The following is an 18,979-nucleotide window of genomic DNA, read 5'->3' as shown; positions in this document are numbered from 1 at the left end:
AGCAGCCAAGAGCTGGCGGCGTGTGGGGGCTCCCCACCCAGGCGGGGCCTGGGTCTCCTGGGCATCAGCCGTTGCCTCCAAGATGTTGTTGGCGCTCTTCCACATGAGTTCTCAGATGGGGTGGTTGCCTGGCGGGGTCAAAATGCTGGAAAACTGGAGTTCAGGAGAGCTGGGGCCTTAAGGATTTACTTCCACACTCCAGACATCTGTTTGTTCTCGAGCCTCACCGCTCAGGGAGATGCAGACTCAACTTTCGAGCTCGTATGTGAAGGGCCATTTGCTCTGAGAGGCCCCGCAGGAAGGAGGGGGAGCGGAGAACCACTCTTCGGGCATCTTGAGATGCTCCCAGCTGTAAGGGCCCTTGGCTGTGTCGGGACTGAAGAAGTGGCTCCCACTCGGGGGAGAGGGGGGCGCTCCCATTTTTACCCACAGTCAGTTCCCATCTCCGGGGATTCTGGCGACTGGCTTGCTCCCTCCACCTGCTTCCCAGACTCCCTGTGTGTGACCGGCAGGGGCAGGCACCGGCTGCCCTGGGAAGTCCCCGCTTCTGCCTCGGGCTGTGACACAAGCACCCTCGTGCCAGCAGCCCCTCATGGCGTCAGAGGCTGGTGGGCAGCAGCAGAATGGAGAATTCCCCCCCGAGAGGCCACATTCTGGGGACTCTGCCATCCAGATGTGGGCCTAGCAGGCCTGGTATGGGCCCCCTGGAGCTGGCGCACAAGGGCGCTACCCAAAACCAATCAACAGATGACACAGATGACTCTGGGTGGGGGCACTCAGGTGACACCAAAGGCTCCGGGAGAGGAGCTCCAGGGTCTCCTGGTGTCCCCTGGGACTGCAGTCAGCGCAGGTGACTGAGGGAGGAGATGCTCCCTCTCCCAGCTGCCTCCTGGGTCTAGGGGCGTCCACAACGGCCTGAATCATTGAGACCACAATGGGCCTCAGGGGAATGTCGCCAGACACGCTGCACAGGATGAGAAGGGGGCCCCAAGCAGGCCTCCAGGACTCTGCCCTGTGTGGTTCCTAATTTCACTCCAAGTGGAAAAGACACCCCCGGAACCCAGGGAGGTGCAGGTAACAGTCCCTGCAGGTCAGGGTGCACCAAGGGCCACGCCCACTGCAGCCTCAGCGGTTCCCTGGGGAGACTGGGTGGAGGGGCATAGCCCGCAGAGCCACAGAGGACTCCAGCGGTGGCCCTCTGCCGTCACAACCATCACAGAAACCCAGGGCAGTGCTGCCCAGCCCACGACCCCCCTCATCTCAAAGGACTGCCCCCTCAGACCTCTCTCCGCAAAGCCTACGGGCCGAGAACAAAAAGGCCCCGAGAGCCACGTTGCTTTCTCTGCTTTGTGTTCTGCTCATAAAAGACATCAAAGTAACCATTTTACAGCATGAATGGAAATGAAAAGCCTCAAATTTGGCCCACTCTCAGGAACTGCTCTGACCAGCTAAGAGGCTCGCGTGTGGACAATGATAAAAGAATTTTTTTTTAATTTCTAACAATGGAAACAGCACAGCAAAATCTTTGTCACGTCAAACAGCTACTTATTCAAATGACAAGCCGCCTGAAATAACTGTAACAACCCAGCCAGAGAGAGGCCGCCACTGTCGGGCAGTTACGTTTAAAATTTCAATTAAGCCACGACTGACGATTTAGTGTTCTTAGAATTTGCACTGACGAGCTCTGAACAAGTGAAAACACCAAAATTCTGATGGAAAAAAATACAGCCGCAAACCCAACACCCCTGGCCGAGAACTGCAGCTCACAGGCCTCTATGGGGTAGACCATCTGTTGGGTTCACTGTCCCTGACCAGGCACCTCCTGTCCTTGGTCATCCTCAAGGGCCTCTCCCTGTTCTCCATGTCCTGTTTCTTAGAGGAACCAACGGGAAATGTGAAAGGGAGCTTTGAAGTGCAAGGTCAAGGCTCAGAGATCCGGGGGTTACCCGTGATCCATGATCACACACGGGGACTGGATAGGTTCTCAGGTCATTGTCATTGAGGGTGAGGTGTGACCGGAAGGCAGGACCGGGCAGCCAGTCTCCCGACCCTCCTCCACGCACGACTGGACCACACTTCCCAGCCTCCAAGGCGAGGCTGCTTTCCGGCCACAGGGGCGTGAGGAGAAGCGTCTCATGCTGATGGGTGAGCCTCCCGGCCCTTCCCTCCCAGGGTGACCCCAAGAGCTACCTACGAAAGATGCAGTACGACAAGACCAAAGAGCCTGAATCCCTGAGCCCCCGCCTTCTGGAGGAGATCCCCCATTAGGACTTTACAGGAAATAAACCTCTACTGAGTCAGGCACCAGGATTTTAGGGTTTAAGCAGTTACCGTGACCTTGACTGTTAAGAGTGCCTAATCTTTGAACCTGCAGCTTCAAAATGATGTAGAGATGTTGAGTTAGGTCCCCAGGGCAGCAACAGACGAGACACTCAACACTGTCCTAGACAGGTACAGAACTCTCCTGTGTTTCCAGCCGAGGAAACTGCAGCACAGAAGGGCTAAGTCCCCTTGGACCAGAGCCCAGGTGCTAGCCCAGCAGTGGCCTCCAGAACATACATTCCTCCTCCTGCTCCCTCCCCAGAACAGGATCTGCTGGCCAGAGCCTGGGGAGAAGGCTGTCCTACCCAGGGTGAGCCCTTGGACAGGCAGCACCCTGTGGACAGCTCGGAGCTGATCGGCCTGTGGAGGTGGCCGGGCGCTGGCTGACCTCTGGGAGGCAGAGCCCAGGCCCAGCCCAGGAACTAGGGGTGGCTCTGAATTGCCAAGACTCTGGTTGTCCTGGCAGTAGGGACCAGACTTCAAGGTGAACGCTGTTTCAAACCCAAAGGCCAGGAATGAGGCTGGGCTGATTTTGTCATAAACCTGATAGCCCCCAAAACAGATGGTTCAGCCCTATGCCAAATAGTCCCTATGCAGTTAAGGCTGGACAACTACTGGCCATGGATTGAAGAGTTCAAGGTAACTGTATTTTGTCTTGTCAGATGGAGACAACAATAAGAAAAACTGGGCTTTAAAGAGCTGCCAGACTCTCTGAAAAGACACCTGAAAGATGAGGTCAGCCCCTCGTGGGGTTGCTAGGCAACAGCTGCAGAGGCTGAAATCTGGTTCTGGTTTTAAAAGTAATGGAGAGAGGCAGGTCCAGGGGGACTCGTGGGTGGGGGTGGCAAGTTTGGGCCAAGGCAGCCTCACCCCAGGGCGGGGGGGAGGGTCTTCCCACAGGAAAGGGCACGACTGTTAGGAGGCCACAGTGACAAGCACACACCCCAGTGTCCAAAAGGACCACAGAATGGATATACGACTTCCTTAAGAAGTGGCTAAAAGTCAGTCCCTAATCTAACCATCTGAGAAAGATGCACTTCTATTAGGATTGGAAAAGTAGAAAATAAAAGCTTGTAAAAATCTATCAAGAAATCTTGAGATTCAGAATGCTACCTTTCATTAGCATCGTTGGAGAATAACAGATTCTGAAAAATATCTGTATCAGATTTACAAGCAAATAGAGAATGGCAAACAAAATAATCCCATGAGTGAAGGAATTTAAACTGATCGAAAACCCTGGGTAATTTCAGTTTTTCAGACAGTCAGTCAAAGGAATAAACTGGGATTAGCCTCACAGTTCTCAAAGTCTGAGACTCAGCTTTGGGCCCCAGCTTCCACCCCAAGCCCTCGCCAGCCACCCCGCAAGGAGGGGCGGGTGGGTCCAACCCCTGATGCTGGCCGGAGCCTCTTCCCAGCCCTCCTTGCCACTTCCAGGCTGACACCATCTCTCCCCTTCTGTCTTTTACAAGGATACTGGTCATTGGATTTGGGGCCCACCTGGGTCACGCAGGATGAGATCCTTAACTTCATTACATCTGCAAAGGCCCTTTCTGTGAATAAGGTCACAGTCACAGGGTCCAGGGATTGGGGCACGGACCTGTCCTCTTGTGGGGTCCTCTGTCACCCCAATTCAGCCTCTCTCTCCAGGGAACGCCTCCAGCCCCAAGTCCATGCCTTTCTCGAGCTGTCTCCACTCCCCTGCACCCCCCTGCAGGCCTCCATGCCTCTGCCTGACCTGCCTGCTCGCCTGCCCTTCCAAGAGCAGAGCCTTGGCCTGAGGTCGCTATCTGCCCCCCATCCCACCAAGGGGAGCGGGATGTGCCCCAGGGGTTGGATAAACTTGGTCATCACAAGACCCCCAGCCTGCCCTGTGGGTTACCCATATCTTTCATTCTTAAAAGATGCCACTACCTCAGATCTCATTAAAGCAGCAATATTCCATTTATACTCACAAGTAGTTTTCTCGTTGTTTGTTTTGGTGTCTGTTGAAAAGCAGACATGACAAGAACAGTGAAGACACCAACCTAGCAGCTCACTGGCCTTCACTGTGGGCCATGAAGGGGGAACGGAGGGGAGGGGGAAGGTGTTGAGGGGGAAGTCATGACCACAAGAGCTGCAGACTCCTACACACACGGACAGATGCTGCCTGAGAAATCTAGTACACCGGCCGAACAATAGACCCAGGACAGAAAGTCCTGCCCTAATCTGCACACCTGCAGGGCCTTCACCAGTCCCCCACGCCAATGCCAAATGTGGGCTGCAGCCAGGAAGCCAGGAGGGTGGCACCAGCGTGCAGGGCCGCCGAGCTGTCGCTGTGTGACCCGCATGGAACACGGACACCCCACAGGAAAGGCAAAGGGCACACAGCTCGCTCTCCACACGATTAGATGTGGCCACTGTGTGCAGAGGAGGGCGAGGCACGTTACCAGGAAGCCCGGCGGGAACAGAGGCCGCCTAGCCGCCGCGGGGGAGTTCTGTTAGGGACTCCGGGGGGAATACCGCCCTTTCCTATTTAGACGTGGACGACACCCACATCCAGGGCCCAGGGCTCCTGTTAAAGCCTTACCAGCCTGGACCTGCAGCCCCAAGGGTGCAGGCTGGAAGGAAGCAGCCCCCAGGGAGCCAGGCACCCGCAGCCGGGGCTCAGGGTCTATCGACCGAGGCCACGTCTGGGCGGCGGGCGGGGGGGGGGGGATGCTGTGGGAACAGCTGCAGCCGTTTGTGTCTTTTTATGAGCTGGAAATCCCATCATGTGCGCACTTCCGGGCGAACGTGGGACAGACGAGAGAGAGCAAATTCTCCGTGCCCGGGCGTGCGGGGTCCCTCCCCGCGCGGGGTCTCCGGCCGGCACTCCGCGGAGCAGACGCCCCGGGCCTCCTGGTGGCCGAGCGACTGGGCTGCACGGTGCGGGGCAGGGCACAGGGCGCGGCGCCCGGGGCACACCGGCCCCCAGGAGAGGACACTCGCGAAGCGGCCGCACATCCGCCGACAGAGCCGGCCCCGCCCCCGCCCCCGCCCCGGCCCTACCTGGGTTCAGGGCGGGCTGGACGATGTCCCCATTCCTCCACTTGGTCTCCATGCGCTCCAGCTTCTGGGCCTCGTAGCGCTTGCGGCCCTCCTCCTCCTGCTCCTGCCGGGAGTACTGCGGGGGCACAGGCAGAGGTCAGGCGCCAGGCCCCTGCGGGCCCTGCCCCTCTGCACGGGGCTGCTCTTCTTTCTCTGATAATTGTATTTCATACAGATAAATACCACGCAGTCCTCCCGACTCAAGAGAAGCTGGATCATGTGTTAGGTTTACATCCTCCCTAGAATCATTTTACACCCACACGTACATCAAAGTTCTGCCAGGCTGTACTCAAAGTTTACACGTAACAGAGTTTCCTCCTCTCACGGTGCCACCTACCACAATCCATGCGGTGGATCCTGCCAGTTCTTCGCTATTAAAATAATATCATCCAACAATCTCAGCCACTTAGCATTTTACAGCTACCCCGTTCCTTCCCAGTTCCTCCCCAGACACAGATCTGCAGTCTCAGGGAGCCCCAGAGGGGCCCAGTCTCCCGCAGATGGGGCGAGGAGCTAGCAGGCCCTGAGTGTCCCCAACACTGGGCAGCCTCGCTCTGCTGACTCCCGGCCAGTCAAACAGGCTGCACATTTGTAAGGAACGTACACCAAACCTACGACAGCCCCCCTAAAGCTCTCCTAATGGATTACAGGGGTTCTGACCCAAGAAGTTAAAAAAGAACATGAAAACTTGGCACAAAACGGGGACTTCCGAGGGGACAAGGACCTGGGAGGGGGAACACCCCACCCCGGGAGCCATCAGAGAGGCCCTGGGCAGGGTCCACGAGCCTCCGACCGCCCACTTCCCCGGTGCCTTCGCCCTCCGTGCTGACCACTGCTGGCCACTCTTCGGATGAGCTCTGCCCTCTGCCCTTTCACTCACTCCCCCAGCAGCTCTGGCTGAGCCCACAGAGAAGCCACTGGGCCCAGGGCCCCGCATGTTCCGCTTGCCCCTGCAATTTCAGACCTTCTTGCAAAAGCTGGTTTTAAATGTCTTGTTTGTCCTATTCATGGCTCTGCTCCAAAACTGTATAGGTCTGGATACATTCCATGGCTTAATTACCATTATCTGGGGCTTGAGAACTCATCTCTAAAGGCAGCTGGGTGGTTTGCTCAAAAGAAACAAAGTGTGCTGAGTGTTTAAGTCGCAGTGGACAACTAAGCCTCTTTCTCCATAAATAAACTTCCTTATGTTTGCTGTGCAGAGCCAGGACTCCGAGAGCAGAGCTTGTGCTGGGCCTTTCTAGTTAAACTGAAGGATGACCTACGTGTCCTCAAAAAATACCTTTTAAAGACATTTTCTAAAAAGGGGCCAACCTCCCCGGTCTAATAAACCCTCAAGTCCAGCACACCTGTGAGGCCTCTGCAGTCACACGGGGACTGATGGAGGCCCTGGTCCCAACACGGGCCACGAGGAGGAAGAAAAATGCAGCCTCCTCACAAACGCTTCCTGCTGGCTTTAAATCTGTGGACAGCATTACTAGAGCATTCTAATGATGGGCTGGCACCCAGCTCTCACCCGGAGGCCTCATCAAAACCCGTTGATCTGAAGCAGAGACAGCTCAGCAGCAGTCTGTGTGAGCCTCTTAATGCAAGCTCATGTTCAGACACTGAACAAAACCAGTGTCCACTCTCCAAAGGCCACCTTGCCTCTCGGAGGCTGCAGCTGCCCTCCAGCCACCGCAGGGTCTCTTTTTCCACCATGGGGCCACTGAGGTCCCAGTTCCTTGGGGGAAAAGGTGGAGCAAAGTGGCAAAGTCCTCACTGCGTGACACTGGGGGGGGGGGGCAGCTGGGCTTCCTCCAGGGAGATGCACACACATGCTCAACCCACGCACACTCGATTGTGTGGCAGCAGGGTGGGGGGATGTGTGTTCTGTGTGTGATACCTACGTGTGTGTACGAGCAATGCATGTGATAAACACGTGTGTCACGTGTGAGAGACATGTAAGACACACACATAGAGACATACATGTTCTTAAATAAATGACAGCCATCTGTGAAGGGCAGGCCGGATGCCGGCGGTCGAGCACATGAATAAGAATGCCCCCGGGGCCTGACAGCAGACCTATAGGTCAAATCGGCTGAAGGCTTAGCATGTGTGGGGAGAAGCTCAAATAAACGTGAGCAACGGCTGCAGCTGGGAGCCGTGTGTCTGCTTCCATCCAGAGCTCTGCTTCCGCCGGGTGGAACGCCTCCAACACTTCCCTCTAACGGGGGCAAATTTGATATTTATGTCTTATCAAACCCAGCTACATGAAGGGAATGGGAAAGCTACTGGGAGCCCCTCCGGGATGGAGGAGGGAGAGCAGGGGACAGAGGGGTGATGGGGAGAGCTGCCCCGTCCCTGCGGGGAGGTGGGGACAGGGAAACAGGGACCATGGAGCCTGTGGCTGCCTGCCCCTCTCCCACCAGCTCTCAGCACATGGGCCCCAGGGGGCCGGGAGGAAGCACAAGTTAATGTGTTTGGCCCAGGAATCTTCCTCCAGCATCAACCACTCAAGATGTATCATGTGGTGCTGGAACTGGAGACATGGCCTGCTGGAGAGTTCTAAATTTTGTAGCATCTGAAAAGTTAATCAGCTCAATAATTGTGTCTGAGTATTTACATGTGACGTGGCTAATTTAACACCGAGTGCTTAGTGGGAAGGATGAAACTGGGAGTGAGTACACTTGTAATTTCTAAAGAGAACAATCACCATGCTCCAGACTCCTGCTTCTTGGGTCTTAAAACCCCTGAGTTAGTGCTGTTGAAAATGATGCAACTTCCATCTCTCCAGCAGAGAGATGGGGGGTGGCAGGGGAGAGACAGAGAGAGACAAAGAGGGAGGGAGAGATGGAGGGGGTCGGGGGGAGAGAGAGAGGTGGTGGGTGGGCTGGACTAAAGGGCAGTGTTCTGGGGTGAACAGTGTCCTGTTAAAATTCCCGTCCACTTGGAACCGGGACATGGCCTTTTTAAGAACTAGGGTCTGTGCAGGTGAAATGAGTTAAGACACACATGCATGCACACACAGGCACACACAAGCGCGTGCGCGCGCACACACATGAAAGGAAAGCCAGGTGAAAACAGAGGGGGAGGCTGGAGATGCAGCCACAAGCCAAGGAATCCCTGCAGCCACCAGGAGCTGGACAAGGCAGGAAGGACCCTCCCAGAGCCTCCAGAAGGAGCACAGCCCTGCCGACAACTTGACTTCAGACTTCTGGCCTCTAGATCTGGGACAGAACAAACTCTGTTGTTTTAAGCACCCCAGACTGTCATGGCAGCCCCAGGGAACTCAAACAGGTGGGACACGTGGGACCCATAAGGCCCCACACCCTGGCCCTGAGAGCCCGCTGCTCTCCTCACCTGTGGAGGGACAGGTGGCCCCGACACTGGCTGTCGGCACTACCGCCCTGCTCCCACGGCACCAAATGATGGCCCACCCACCCGATGCAAGGTCTAAGCACCCTTCCCATTCAACGTGGAGAGAGCTCCCATCACCAAGGTATTTTGTTAAAAGTCTATAGACTAAATGGCCCAGCAGCCAGCCACCCCACTGGGAAAAGCCCCGCCTGGGCCTTGACTCCTGTCTCCGTAGGGGCACAGGCAGGGTGCCCGGTCAGACGCTGAGCTGGCACAGGGAGAGGGCAGGAAGCCAGTCGCAGGGAGTCCCCACTGCCCCAGGTGGCCCAGGGCCACAGGAAGGCGCACAGGTGGGAGACGGAGCCAGCCTCCCACAGGAGGGAAGGGCCTGTCCCTGGGAGTCCCTGTGAGCTAAGGAGGAGGACAGGAGGCGATACTCCATGTGCTTTGTAAGCAAAAAGAGCGGGTACCAGCTCCTAACTGTCCGCTCCCCAGTCTTACTATTCTTAGCAACGTATTCTATGTGCATCTGGCCGTAGGAAGATGCTCCCCGCAGGGCAGACACTGCCGCAGCCGTGGCACGGGTCCCTCCAAGAACTGCTGTCCCTCGAAGGTGGGAGCAGGGCAGCAGGCCTCGAAGGACAGCCAATCCCATGTGTCCTTGAACATCCAGGGACGGGCAGTTACAGGAGGAGGAGCTATCAGGGAAGGAACTAAATCCCTCTCTCAGCCAAATGTTCGCTCTCCAAAAGCCTGCCCCCACCCCCGAGCCGGCCCACAGCGGGGCTGCTGGGCGTGAACACAATGAAATCTTCCCACGCAGAGATGTGTCCGTCCATAGCAAAACCGGAATGAGAGAAACCAAGGATGGAGGGGGTGCCAGCAGGGGGAGAGAGAAGGGGCTGAAACAAATGTCCTCAGGGGCCAAGGTGGGCAGGCAGCCTGGAGGTCCTGGCTCTCCCAGGACTGGTCACCCGGCACAATCCCATCACCCGCCTTTCCTTTGGCCAGAGTCCTCTGGGAGGGGTGTCCACGGGCCCAGGCCAGCCTGCGCTCACATTCCCAGCATGAATTACACCTGCACTGAGAGATTCTAGAAAGGATGCCCCCCCTCCAACCAGCGCTTCCTGCTGGTGACCCAGTGCGATGCTGCTCTCCTAGGATGCCCCCCACCGACTGCTGGCCCCCGCCCCCGCCCCCTCCCCAGCCCGGTACGCGAGAAGAGGGAAAGGTCTCCTTACCACGACCGGAGGCACCTCCAGGACCTTGTCTACATTCTTCAGCGACAGGGGCACGTACCACAGGGTGGCCTTATTGGTCAGCTTTTTGGTACCTTCAGAGAAGAAGAACCGGTGAGTGATGGCCTGAGCGCCAGCAGGGCACACCAGGCACAGGGCAGGGGGAGCTGAACCACCACCCCTGGCCCCCACCTCCAAGGCCTTCCTCAGCCGCGAGGTGCAAGTGTGAGCAGAGTGGGGAGAGGAGTGGGCCCCCCAGGGTGGGGAGCCTCCACCCCAGCATGCTGTCCCCCCACCAGAGGCTGCTGGAAAGGGTTCAGGTCATGTGGTTTAAGCCTGGGGGTCCTGGGCCTGTTGGCTTTCTAGCACTTTCTAATATGGAAAGCCTCCATCTGGAGGGCACCGACTCCAGGCAGGCCTCCAAGGAATCTCCAGAGGGAGAAAGGGAAGACTGTGGGGAGGGGCAGGCAGGCCTCGGCCCCCTCCCAGGGAAGAGTGGGACAAAACCACGCTGGGCTCAGTCTCCACCAAGAGATCCCTGCAACGAATTTCACCCAAATTTGAGAAGGCTCTACTGAGGAACTTGATGTCCTGATGCTCAGAAAGGGAGCGTCTTCTGGCGGATCCATCCACCTGTCTAAACGCCACCAAGAGCTCCAGCTGGACAGGGAGCAGTTCATGGAGGTGAAGCTGAGGGTTTGGAGGCAGAGCCCACCCAGGCAGCCAGGGAAGGGGCAGAGCACAGCCCTGCCGGCAGCTCAGCGCTGCTCCTGCCTCCTGGCACTTCCCGAGAGCCCCCTCTTCCAGGTGTGAGGCGCCACACAAGACACACTTGCTGCTGGTGGCTCAGGGCTCCCATCCAGAAGCTTCCGAGCGGAGGGCTGAGAAAGAGCTGTGGATTGCTGACTTCTGCTCTGGGAGAATGACAGAACACAGAACCTGCTTTGGGGCACTGAGCCCAGCCTCAGGGCAGAGTGGGGCTGCCAGGGTGGGGAGCCTGTCTGGGCTGAAAATCACAGGCCGCAAGAGTGCGGAGATCACGCGGTCCACACCCCTCATTTGCACAGGAGGAGCCTAGGCTCACGGAGTGACTCGGTGCCATTTTGAGTACAGACCTGGGTCTCCCAGGTCCCAGTGATTTCAGGGAAGCATTTGCAACAGTGCCTTTTAAAAGCTGCCTCTTCAACATGAAAGATCCCCAATGCAGAGGAGAGTGGCAGAATTGGGGGACAGAGAGAGAAAGTGGAGCAGCAGGGAGCAGCTCTCCCTGAAGTGCCCCCAGAACTCATTTCCTACCGGTTCTTCCTGACCTGCCTTCCCGAGGCGTACCTGGGCTTCCGTTTCCTGCCCTAAACGCAGCCTCAAGGACCAAGCCAAGCCCCAGCCGGTCCCTTAGAAACAGGGCGAGGCCCTTGGTGCCCAGGCAGCTCCTCAGGCCGGAACGTCCACCGCCCGGCCCGGCCACGACGGCACCATCAGGACCACAGGCAGATAATACGGAAAAATCTTTTCACTGCACTTTGATTTAGAGTGACTCTGACAACCTGCTTTTGGGAATAAAGATTTCCTGTTTGACTCAGCTAGAGCCGGCCTGACAGGCTGGTTTCCATGGGAACCCTGAGTGGCCCTCCTCCAGACCTAAATGAATACCGTGGAGCCAATGAGGCAAAACACATTAATTGTACTTTCTCTATCATTTAATAAAACCATCAAAAGGCACTGCAGGACTAAAAACATCTATTCTGAAATTTTAAGAGCTCCCAGCTATTTTCTGGAGTGATTTGCGGCAATCCTAGTTAGCGTAATATTTTGACAGTTGCTGGAATGAATGAGCAAACCTTTGAAAAGGTTTGCTCATTCATTCCGCCTGGGCGTGCGCTTGCCTGGCTGCAACACAAAGGTGGCGCGGCCCTGGTAGAGGTGGACGCACAGAACGGGGGCCCTGCTTCCTGGGGTCAAGAGACATGGAGACAGCTCAGGAGCAGCCCAGGGCTCCACCCGGTCACCTGTTTGTCTGCCCAGCCCAGACTCCCCACCTGTCACAGTCCACCTGCCGGCCCAGCCAGTGTTCACCGAGGGCCTGCTGGCCAGGCCTGCTCCTGGAGACTGAATAGACCAGGAGGCCACACACCCTGCCTTCTAGGGGCTCACATCCTAGTGGACAGGTGGGCAGAGACACATCAAGACAGGAGGGCCTCAAGACCCAGGGTCCCAGAATAGGAGAAGCTCATACAGATCCCAACACAGAAAGACAGAGAGGACAAGGGAGATGCAGACATGACGCTGGGACCCCGAGAGGAAGACCCAGATGAGTAAGAAAGATGGGGCACCCGGCCATCCAGCAGGGGCTCCAGGGCAAGGTGACCAAGATGGGCAGAAAAGCTCCAGCCCTCAGGGCTCCAAGTCTTGCTGCTCCCATCTCGTGGTAAAGCCTCAGTCTTCTCCCTCGACCTCAGGCCTCCTCCATCTCAAAAGGCTGGCAGTGTGGACCATCCCTTGCCTTCTCTGAGCCTCTGTCCTCGCACGTGTGCAAGGCCTGCCCCCGCTGTCCCAGGAGAGGGAACGGCGGGGCAGTACTCCTCGCTGCTCGGGGCATTTTAGGCTCTGATGCCCATCCTTCAGGGCCAGGGTGGACACTCAGAGGGGCGAGGGAAGCACCCTGACAGCAGGGGTCCCGCCCACGAGGCCCTCTCACCTGCCTCCTGCCCACCCCTGCTCTGCCATGGAAGGGACCCTGCAGAACAGGGCTGGAGCATGTCCTTCTAGACCCAGCCCTCTGCTGGCACCTGATTTCAGCGCAGAGGCCCAAATCTCCCTGATTCATTCACTCATCAATTATGGACGCCACGTCTGTTATGAGCCAGCGGGAGCTGCGGGAAAGGGAGAAGTTGGAGGTCCAGGGTGGGGCTCCTCAGCCCCGCACTGCACACACCTGGGCCCGTCACTCTGCGGGGCCCGCCTGAGCGCTGCAGGGCGGGCAGCAGCACCACAGCTTCCGCCAGGACGGCAGCAGCTCAGCCCGACCGAGACAACCGAAAACGTCCCCTTGAGAACCATCTCCCGGGGGAGGAGCAGGGCCCCAGGGACCCCTGCGACACAGAGGAAGTGAGCTCCACTCTGATGCCCAGGGGGCCCCCGTCCCCCCGCCTCTTGTCCCTTCTCGCACATAGTGCGATGCTGCTGTCCATGGGGGTTCCTCCCGGGCTGTGGCCTCAGACACGCCAGAAAGCGGGCTTGGACGCCAGGAATCTACAAAGCAGACCCCAGCCCCATTTTTGAGGTCCCAGGCTCCCGGACACTGGAAAAATCATGATGAGAAAACATGGCTGCTGCAGGCATTCTCAGCAGCTAAGCGTGAAGCTCAAGTGAAGCAGAGAGCCTCACCCCGCAGCACAGCCCAGGACAGGAGCGCTGGGCACCCAGGTGGGGCACACCACAGGTGGAGGGGGGATGGCAGGGCCCACCCTGCACTGGGCCTTCCCCCGGCGGGCTGCCAGCGCCAAGGTGGGAAGTCAGGGCCCTGGGCACCCCTTTCTGTGCCCCAGCCTGAGAGCAGCATCCAATGCCCCTTTGATGCCAGAGCTGCCTGCCGGATACAGGGTGCGGGCCACGGACGCAGGACACGGGGCACAAGCCCACTGCCTGCCCCCCTGCACCTGGCCGTGGCTCAGCTAAGTCATCCACTGTGCGTGGCCGGGCCTGCCGCAGTTGCCAGATATTCCAGATGAATAACTGTGCTTCTGGCCTGTGGTGGGGAGAAGCCCGGACGGAGCCCCTTCAAGATCTCTGAGCACAGCCTTCTGTGGAAGCCACCGCCCAGCCGGGGGCGTCGGGAGGAGGAGCAAGGACCCAGGCAGCTCCTCCTCTAGAACCAGCATGGACTCTCCTCTGGGCGGGGACAACGGGTGGCCTGGGACGAGGAGCTGGGCAGCGAGGGGACCAAGGAGCCTGCCTCCCCCATCAGCAGCCCGGTTATAAAAAGCAGCCAGTGTGAACAAGAGCAACACTTCCCTGCAGCGCCCAGTGGGAGGATGAAAAGGGGTTTCCATGGTTACCACTTGGAGGAAGAGAATATTCAGATCAAACCAGAGTCAAAGGTTCGTCCAGTAAGCGCCAGCCTAGGCCTGGTTTGTGGGGCCCAGGGAGCAGAGGTGCACCAAGGGCCAGCAGCTCCACTGGGCAGGGGAGGGCAAGGCGGGGGACAGGGGACAGCAGGGGGGCCAGAGTGTGGCACGTGCCCTCGCAGCCGGCTCCTACCACTCTGCCCAGACCTGCTGGCCTCCGGGCCCCCGGAAGGCAGGGAGGGCAGTGGTTGCACACTGGGTGTGTGATCTTGGGCTTGTTACCTAACACACCTGTGCCCCCATTTCCCCATCAGCAAAACGGGGAAGCCAGAAGTCCCCGCTCACAGGCAGAGGTGGGAACTGAAGGAGGTCACCCACAGGCAGCGTCAGGACCACCCAGGAGCAGTCAGCCCTCAGCGGATGTGAGCTGCGAGGGGAAGTTACCTGTGAGGATGTTTTCGGACATCACGTTGACCTGGACCTCCACAGAGTGCTTGGAGGTGTAGGTGATCTCGGCGCTGACGTGCGCCACCTCGCCGATGCACATGGGCGACAGGAAGTCGGTGCGCTCCACCCGGGCCAGGGCGGCCACGCAGCGCTCCTGCAGAGACCGGAGATGGGTCAGCCCGCCCACGGGGCCCACCCTGAACATGCACCCCCAAAGCGGCCCTTGCTTCTCTCCCACTGTTCAAGTAACACAAGCTATGGCCACCACACATCCCTAAATGCAAAACCAGGAGACAGAGGGCTGCCCGATGGCAATGCCACAAAGCAGCCCACACAGGCGAGTCTGTGTGGTGGGGCTCCAAGCGACCTTGTTCTCTTTTCTGAAAGATACTACTTGCATAATGAAAAGTGAAAAAAAGCATACATACTCATTATGGAAAATTTGGGAAGCACAGAGAAATAGACAGAGGAGGGAAAATCACTCCTCCATCCAAAGATAACCACGGTTCCTATTTTGGGATCTTTCTTTCCAGGCTTTTTCCCGTAAGGATGGGGGTTTTACTGGTTCACTTGTCTGCCTGGCTCCTTGCTTCGCAGTTTTAGTCATTTACAGTTGTCAGTCAGACATACAGAGTTGTCATATACAGTCTCACGTAGTTGTGCAAAAGCTAAATGTACACTTTCACAACCTTTCACTAAAGAGGAAAAATAACCTACCAGGTTATGACAAGCTCTTAGCAACCACAGTTCTTTCATTTTAATTTGATTTACCCTTCAAATAGGCAACTCATTCTCATGATTCAAAATTCAAACCAAACCAGAGTAGTTGGCCCCAGGACAGCCGCTCATCCCGTGTCCCGGGGCCACTGGGACCCCTTGGTAATGTGATGGACGCAGCCAGTCGGCACAGACACACGTGGGGTCCAGCCGGGCCCCCTTGGGGACTCGCTCTCTGTGACTGTGGGCGGATCCTCATTCTTTTTCTCGACACTGTCTACGATTGTTTCAGGGTGCTCCACTGCAAAACTATTGTTCAATGGTCAGAGAGAACATTCTTCTGTTGTTAGATCTGCAACAACCCTGACTGTTTCTTATTACAAATAACCCTGCAATGAGTATCCTTTCACTTAAATCATTTTCGGTGCTGGGGACTGTCTCCCGGGTGGACGGGAGTGTGTTCCCAAAGCGCTTCTCAACAGGGCCTCCCTGCCTCCCTGCCCCCGCACTGAAAACCAGCTTTTTTTTTTTTCAGTTTGTATTGAGGTAACACTGATTTATAACATCATGGAAGTTTCACATGTACAATGTTACATTTTTAGTTCTGTCTACAGCATGCTCACCACTAAAAACCTAGTTTCCATCTGTCACCAAACAGTGAATCCCTTTATGCATTTTGCCCCCATCCTCCTCCTCCCCTTCCCCTCTGGTAACCACTCTGTTCTTTGTATCTATGTGTTTGTCTTTGGTTTGTTCTTTTTTTTTTTTTGATTGAAATATAGTCACCTTACTATGTGTCAATTTCTGGTGCACAGCATCATGTTTCAGTCATACGTGTACATACATACTTGTTTTCATGTTCTTTTTCATTATAGGTTACTACAAGGATATACAGGATAAACTTGTTGTTTATCTTATATACAGTAGTTAGTATCTGCAAATCTTGAACTCCCAATTTATCCCTTCCCACCCCCTTTCCCTCATGGTAACCATAAGTATGTTTACTATGTCTGTGAATCTGTTTCTGTTTTGTAAATAAGTTCATTTGTGTCTTTTTTTTTTTAAAGATTCCACATATGAGTGATATCATATGGTATTTTTCTTTCTTTCTGACTTACTTCACTTAGAATGACAATCTCCAGGTCCACGCATGTTGCTGCAAATGACATTGTTTTATTCTTTTTTCTGGCTTAGTATCCCATTGTATAAATATACCACAACTTCTTTATCCAGTCATCTGTTGATGGACATTTAGGTTGCTCCCACGTCTTGGCTATTGTAAATAGTGCTGCTATGAACATTGGGGTGCATATATCTTTTCAAATTAGAGTTCCCTCCAGATATATGCCCAGGAGTGGGATTGCTGGATCACATGGTAAGTCTGTTTTTAGTTTTTTGAGGAATCTCCGTACTGTTTTCCATTATGGCTGCACCAAACTACATTCCCACCAGCAGTGTAGGAGGGCCCCCTTTTCTCCACAGCCTCTCCAGCACTTATCATTCGTGGACTTTTGAAAGATGGCCATTATGACTGGTGTGAAGTGATACCTCACTGTAGTTTGATCTGCATTTCTCTGATAATTAGCGATATTAAGCATTTTTTCACGTGCCTATTGGTCATTTGTACGTCTTCACAGGAGAACTGCTCGTTTAGGTCTTTTGCCCATTTTTGGATTGTGCTGTTTGTGTGTTTGTTTTTTATACTCCATCTATGAGTGAAAGCATGAAGTGTTTGTCTTTCTCCATCTGACTTGTTTCAGTTAGCACCACACCCTCAGGGTCCACCCATGCTGTCACGAATGTCTGAGTAATATTCTGGGGGGTGTGTGTGTGTGTATGTGTGTGTGTGTACCACAGTTTATCCATTCATCCATCAATAGACACTGAGGTTGTTTCATTGTAAATAATGCTGCCATGAACATGGGAGTGCAGATACCACCCTGAATTAGTGCTTTCGTTTTCTTTGGATAAATACTCAGGAGTGGAGCCGTTGGACCATATGGTAGTTCTACTTTTAATGTTTTGAGGAACCTCCCAGCTGTTTTCCATGGTGGCTGCACCAATTTCCATTCCCACCAGCAGCATAGGAGGGGCCCTTTTCTCCATAGCCTCCCTACACTATTATTTGCTGTCTTTCCCGCAGCAGCCACTCTGGCAGGTGCGAGGTGGTATCCCGCTGTGGTTTCACTTGCATCTCCCTAACAGGTAGAGGAGCTGGCATCTTATCATGTGCCTGTCGGCCATCTGTAGGCCTTCCTGGGGAAAATGTCTATTTGGGGCCTCTGCCCATTTTTTAATCGGGTTGTTTATTTTGTTGTTGTTGAGTTATATGAGTTCTTCATATATTTTGAACTTGGCTTCCTTTTCATCTATGTGAACTGAATGACACCAAAGAGCCTCTGTTTGAGCCATGGAACTGCGAGTCTTCATTGCCCCACAGAGCAGCCAGCACTTTTATGACTTTCTGCCGGAAACCGGCCTTTCTAGGACACTAGGCAGCATGGGGCTGCCCCTGGGCTGGGTGGGGAGTGGGGAGCAGGAGGTGGGGCCTGTACCAGCACCTGTCTTTGCCCTCCCAGCTGACTCTCACAGCACCTTTCTGCAAGGGTTGGAGATACTCAGCTTACAGGTGACTGTCAGTTTGAGCCCTGGCATGTCTGTGCTCTTCCCACCAGCCACCTGCTGCCACCTGTGGCACCAACGTGGCTCTCCCACCTGAGCAAGGGCTCACCTAATACCTGGCAAACATGCAAACTTCCTGACCCACCCCAAAGCCACAGCACCTGCCTCTCTGGAGGGATACCAGGGGGCCTCCATCTCCACCCCTTCCCCAGCAATTCTCAGACACTTGGGGGTCCTCTTATGGTTTCCGGTCCTATAAATGTCCCAGGGTCAGGTCTCAGCAAGGCAGATCAGGGTGACGGAGAGGTTCTAGGGCCAAGTAGGCAAGCGTAGCATGTGGCTTCCCCACCCTGATTTGTAGGGGCTTGTCCCCCAGCCCCACACAGACATGTCACCCATTGCAGCTAAGTAAATCTGCGTGGCTACAGTGCCACCCACTGGCCAAAAGCCGGAAAGGCACGTGCTAACTAAGCCCGGCAAGAGAGAGGGGCCAGCCTCTGGGCGGCTTCCGGAATTCTCCAAGCTCTGCTTGCAAGACCCAAAGCAGAATTAAACCAGCTGTTTTTGTGGGTGGTTAAATTATGGCATGGATATGGCTGCACACAGGTGACACTCCCATACATTAATATTTTAAAATGGAAATGCTGCTTGTTTCTCGCGTCTTTATGCATCTGAGCCTTAGACGGACCCCAACCTTTTTATGGCTACAAAGGCATCTCTTCATTTGCGGTATTTGTGGAGCCAGGCACTGCGCCTGGTGCCTGCCCCTGGCCTGGGTTCTGGCTGGGGGAATCAGATGATCAGTAAGTACACAGGGTGGTAGATGCTCTGAGGAGGGCAGTGTGGGGTGTGGGTCAACTTCAGATGAGGGGGCTGACACCTGAACGATGAGGTGTCAGGCAGGAGGTGTGGGGGTTGTGGGCACCCCAGGCAGAGGGGAGGGGAGGGAAACCCCAAGGGAAGCTGGAGACTTGATACACCCAGCTGGGGAGCACACAGCACAGGCTGGGACTCAAGCGGCTCCAAGTTGACTATTAGCTGCTGTTTCCTGAGACCTAGCCCACCCCAGGCATTCCATAAAGACTCGTGTGACCCAGAAATTCCAAACACAGAATAACAGATGTTTTGCACTCAGCATGAGGATCTCCGAGCTGTGGGCATCTC

General features: G+C 55.6%; 1 protein-coding gene across 6 annotated transcripts in view; it reads right to left on the bottom strand.

Moving 5' to 3' along the window:
- Nucleotides 1-18,979, bottom strand: part of ACOT7 (acyl-CoA thioesterase 7) — a 94,465-nt gene that overhangs the window by 45,866 nt on the left and 29,620 nt on the right. For all 6 annotated transcript variants that reach the window (XM_072975516.1, XM_072975517.1, XM_072975520.1 and 3 more), the window contains exons 3-5: nt 14,474-14,630; nt 9,969-10,060; nt 5,350-5,464 (exon numbers count right to left, since the gene is read on the bottom strand). In XM_072975516.1, coding sequence (XP_072831617.1) covers nt 5,350-5,464; nt 9,969-10,060; nt 14,474-14,630 — 364 coding nt within the window. The remainder of the gene's footprint in view (nt 1-5,349; nt 5,465-9,968; nt 10,061-14,473; nt 14,631-18,979) is intronic.

This window comes from Vicugna pacos, chromosome 13 (assembly GCF_048564905.1).
Source record: "Vicugna pacos chromosome 13, VicPac4, whole genome shotgun sequence".
NCBI classification, from domain to species: Eukaryota; Metazoa; Chordata; class Mammalia; order Artiodactyla; family Camelidae; genus Vicugna; species Vicugna pacos.
This window is presented reverse-complemented; position numbering and strand designations above follow the sequence as displayed.